Below are 5,285 nucleotides of genomic sequence, written 5' to 3' on the forward strand. Positions count from 1 at the left end.
CCTCTCACACACACAGAATAACCCCATCAGCCAGTCTCTCCCTCTCACACACACAGAATAACCCCATCAGCCAGTCTCTCCCTCTCACACACACACAATAATCACATGAAGACATAACCAGCTTTGCAAGTCAGAAAAATACAAATTAAATCAAAATACCATTTTCACTGAGCAAACAAGCAGAAATTAGAAAGCCTAACGATATTCAATATTGTGTGGGAGTAACAGTGCTTTCCGTACCCCAATGATGACAGTATAAATTGCTAGTCTTTTTGAAGGGGAATTTGACAACATCTATAAAACTGCAATACACATGTTAAAAGGGTGTTCTGGATAAAGCACAAACACAAAGGTATCAGATGTCAAAGAAGGTCACCAAACCCAGTAGGCCCTTCCCTGAGGGCATCCTAGGGTGCGTGGGGAAGGGCCCAGAAGCCCACATTTGTTCCCAGAAGGGCCCGTGCAGAGGGGCAAGAAAGAGAGGACCGATTGCCTCTGAGGGGAGCTGGGCTGCACACACAGGGGCCCAATCATGCCTGGAGGGTGGGCAGTGGGCCGCTCTGACAGACAGCAGTACAGGGGGCAGGGGCTGCTGAGTGCAGGAAATCCCACTCCCAGAGCCTTTTGTGAGCAGTGGGGTGGACTGGCTGGAGGGCGGCGTGGTAGGGCGCACTGGCCTCAGCAGGGACTTATCCTCACATCAGTGTAGACACCACACCAGCCACAAGAGTGATGCACTCACCACCACCAGGAAACTGTGGGTGCTGGGGGCTGGGGTGAGTGGAGAATGGGAAGGTCACCAAACAGCCCATGAAGGCAGTTTCTGAGTTCAGAATACACAATGCAACGTGGCATGCCAGTGGAGTCGGAACTGGGCTGTTCCCTGTGGCTTTTCCTGTCATAATGCTGTCGTCCCGGAAGCGGAGGAGAAGAGGAGCACCGGGTGGAAGGATGGGGCTGATGTCTCTACAGACCACAGGAGGCAGAAGTCAGGCTACTCGGTAGTGCTCATTCAAGACAGCAGACATGGCGCCTGCACCTGAGAGGGAAGTGCCCAGGGCAGGGATCTGTCCTGTACAAACACTAGCAATGCAGTCAAACTCTAGAAAAAGGGAGCAAAGATGGGGTGCGAGGCACACGTATATATACGCCTCTAGGTCTGTGTATTTTATACGGATTTATCTGTATTCTTTTTTCTTTCTCACTCTGTCACCCAGGCTGGAGTACAGTGGTGCGATCTTGAATCACTGCAACCTCTGCCTCCTGGGTTCAAGCGATTCTCCTGCCTTGGTCTCCCGAGCAGCTGGGATTACAGGCGCGCACCACTGCGCCTGGCTAATTTTTGTATTTTCAGTAGAGATGGGTTTCACCATGTTGGCCAGGCTGGTCTCGAACTCCTGACCTCAAGTGATCCGCCCGCCTCAGCCTCCCCAAAGTGCTGGGATTACAGGCATGAGCCACCAGTCCTGGCCAGATTCATCCATATTCTTACGGGACTGTACTGTGCAAATGGTTTGGAAACAACCTAGTGGCTACCCAGAGGGGAATCATTAAATACAGCAAGTATGTCAACCACATCCACCCAGGAAAAAGACTAAAAGTAGAAAGAAGAGATATGTATGTTGACAAAGAGTTTCAACATACTTTTTTTTTTTGAGATGGAGTTTCACTCCTGTTGCCTAGGCTGGAATGCAGTGGTGTGATTTTGGCTCACTGCAACCTTCACCTCCTGGGTTCAAGCAATTCTCCTGCCTCAGCCTCCTGAGAAGCTGGGATTACAGATGCCCATCACCACGCCAGGCTAATTTTGTATTTTTAGTAGAGACGGGGTTTTGCCATGTTGGTCAGGCTGGTCTTGAACTCCTGACCTCAGGTGATTCCCATGCCTTGGCCTCTCAAAGTGCTGGAATTACAGGTGTAAGCCACCGCAACTGGCCTCAACATACGTTCTTAATTCTGTAAATAAGACAGTATGTTCTAATTTTTGTTAAAAGCTCCACACAGGGTAAGTGTGTGTAAAAGCACTGACAAAGGCCCACAAGTTCAGAGCTGGAAAAGATTACAGAGGCCTCCCAGGAGGAAGGATGTGGGCCTGGAGAAAACTGCAATGGACTCTTTTATAACGCTCCATGGGCCCAGCACAGTGGTTCGTGCCTGGAATCCCAGCACTTTGGGAGGCCAAGGTGGGAGGATCACTTAAGCCCAGAAGTTTGAAACCAGCCTGGGCAAGATAGTGAGACCCTATCTCAAAAAAAGAAAGCAAGAAGGGAGGGAGGTAGAACAGGGGAGGGGAGGGGGAAAGAGGGGAGGGGAGTTAGCTGGGTATGGTGATGTGTGCCTGTAGTCCCAGCTATTTGGGAGGCTGAGGTGGGAGGATTGCTGGAACCCAGGAGGGTGAAGCTGCAATGAGCCATGATCATGCAACTGCACTACAGCCCAGGCAACAGGGTGAGACCCTGTCTCAAAAAGTGTGTGTGTGTGTGTGTGTGTGTGTGTGTGTATGTATGTGTGTGTATACACATATGTATAATGTTCCATGATCCTATGTTTTATGAATATTTTTCTTTACAGTTAATTTATTACTTTTTATAAGTTTGAAACAAAGGCAAGAAGCACAGAGCTCAGGCCCTGCTCCAAACCCTCTCAACCACAGCCAGGTCAGACAAACACTGACTCAGAAGCCCCTCCTGAAGAACAGAGACCTCCTGCTCAGCACTTCTACAGAGGAACTGGCTTCATAGAAACATCGTGCACTTGATAGAAGGCTTTTACTAATGATTCGAAGGACTTAAGAAGCTGTACTTACACAATGTCAGTACTGTCTCGGCAGAAGTCAATGTGTAATGTGACAGGCTTTGTGCAGTACAGGCTGAATTTTTTTGCTCTATAGGGAAGCTGCATAAACGATTCTACTACAACTCGGATGCTAAAAAGTGAAACAGAAACAGCTCCATTACATAGAAAATTACATACAACATATTACATTACAGTGTACCTATTTTATTAATATACTTAATGTAAAACAAAACACACAAACAACAATTCTTTCTGTTTCTAATATAGCCACCAACAGTGCTTGGAGACATTTGGTCGAGAGGGAAAAACTGTTTCTTGGGAGATTGAAAAAAAATCATACTCTTTTGATACATAAAGCATGGATATGGTACATAGATAGTATATCAGTGAAACTGACATTTCATGATCTAGGAGTAAGAGTTTAGGAAAAAAATGTCTTAAGAAAGCTTCTGGCCAGGCACGGTGGCTCATGCCTGTAATCCCAGCCCTTTGGCAGGCTGAGTTGGGCAGATCACCTGAGGTCAGGAGTTCAAGATCAGCCTGGCCAACATGGTGAAACCCCATCTCCACTAAAACTACAAAAAATTAGGCGGGCATGGTGGTATGCTCCTATAATCCCAGCTACTCAAGAGGCTGGGGCAGGAGAATCACTTGAACCTGGGAGGCAGAGTTTGCAGTGAGCTGAGATCCTGCCATTGCACTCCAGCTTGGGCAACAAAAGTGAAACTCTGTCTCAAACAAACAAGGTCTAATAAGGCTCCTTAGGTGGACAAATACTGGATACTAATGAATATACCTGTAAAGCAAATTCTATTCAAGATTTTCTAAATATCAATCTCAATATATGACCAAAATTACCTTAAAAGTTTCTGTAAATGAACAGACGTTTTAATAATTAGTATTTGTCAACTTTGCACTAAAGAGCTGCAGGACTGAGATTTTTAAATAGTAAGTTCGGCAATTTAATTTCCATTTTTCTTCAGCAAACGACAGAGCATTTTATTTTTACATTTTTTTTCTTTGTAGAGTCCGGGTCTCACTATGCTACCCAGGCTGGTCTTGAACTCCTGGCCTCAAGTGATCCTCCTGCCTTGGCCTTCCAAAGTGCTGGGATTACAGGTATGAGCCACCACTCCTGGCCAAAAAACCACTTCAACATACTATTTCCACATGAACTGGCCTTCTTTCCAGGGTTCCTATTATGTCCTGTCTGGGCAGCCTGGCCATCTTGTGTCTCAGACAGGTTAGGGAAAGGTAGCTGCATCCATGGCCCCCTGAAGTCTCCTCAAGCTCTATTCAACCATACGATTTTCTCACCCAAAACAAACTAAATGTAAAACACCAAATGCAAAAAGAAAAGCTCCCCAAACAGTTAAACACAATAATTGTTTTTGCAGTGATTATGGTCGTATGAGATGCAGGATCATAAGCTCGAATGGTACCTACTCTTACATTAAGTACTGTAAATTCCCAATGTCTGACAAGCATGTCTGCCATGAAATTCTTCTATTCAACAGACACCTCCTGGCTGGGCGCAGTGGCTTACGCCTGTAATCCCAGCATTTTGGGAGGATGAGGCAGGTGGATAACCTGAGGTTAGGAGTTCAAGACCAGTCTGGCCAACATGGCGAAACCCCATCTCTACTAAAAATACAAAAATTAGCTGGACGTGGTGGCACGCGACTGTAGTCCCAGCTACTTGGGAGACTGAGGCAGGAGAATCACTTGAACTGGGAGGCAGATTGCAGTGAGCCGAGATCACACCAATGCACCCCAGCCTGGGGGACAGAGTGAAACTCTGTCTCAAAAAAACAAAACAAAAAAAACAGACACCTCTTATCGCAATCAAGTCTATTTGGTATTGCTCTTTCTCAGTGAAATCAGAATTCTCATATTTATTAAACTGACATCCTCTTACTTTGGGCTGGGAAACTATGGAAAAATCATCAGAAAACACCAAGACTGACTTGTTGCTGGTGTTTTCTAATGAACTATGAAGTGTGGTCCCAGAAGCAGTGAAGGCTGCACAGCGCCATCTAGGCACCAGCTCATTCTGAGCTATTTCCCAATCCCACTGATGGTCACACCCTCCCTCTCTTAAGCAGGACAACCAGGAACACCTACGTGAGTACAAGCTCTGCTCTCTGCAACCCTGAGACTATGCCAGCAACACCTCTTCTGTGGAGAGAGGCATTTCTCTCTACCTCTTGGAAATGTCTTTCTTGCAGCCAAGCCTAAAGGGCATAAGGAAACTGAATACAGGCAGGAGAGCAGCCAGCAAGCAGCATCCAGGAAATGCAGAGAGCAGCCAAGAGATGCAGAGAGCACCCAAGAGATGCAGACAGTATCCCAGGGGGTGCAGAGAGTACCCAAGAGGTGCAGAGAGAACCCAGGAGGTGCAGAGAGAACCCCAGGAGGTGCAGAGAGCACCCAGGAGACGCAGAGAGCACCCAGGAGACGCAGAGAGCAGCCAGGAGATGCAGAGAGCA

The 5,285-nt window shown here is 46.9% G+C and overlaps 1 protein-coding gene across 1 annotated transcript in view; it reads right to left on the reverse strand.

Annotated features, from left to right (window-relative positions):
* Nucleotides 1–5,285, reverse strand: part of TDRD12 (tudor domain containing 12) — a 51,518-nt gene that overhangs the window by 39,787 nt on the left and 6,446 nt on the right. The window contains exon 3 of the mRNA XM_011995249.1: nucleotides 2,807–2,926. Within this exon, the coding sequence (XP_011850639.1) occupies nucleotides 2,807–2,926 (120 nt within the window). The remainder of the gene's footprint in view (nucleotides 1–2,806; nucleotides 2,927–5,285) is intronic.

This window comes from Mandrillus leucophaeus, unplaced genomic scaffold, assembly GCF_000951045.1.
Source record: "Mandrillus leucophaeus isolate KB7577 unplaced genomic scaffold, Mleu.le_1.0 Scaffold48, whole genome shotgun sequence".
Lineage (NCBI taxonomy): Eukaryota > Metazoa > Chordata > Mammalia > Primates > Cercopithecidae > Mandrillus > Mandrillus leucophaeus.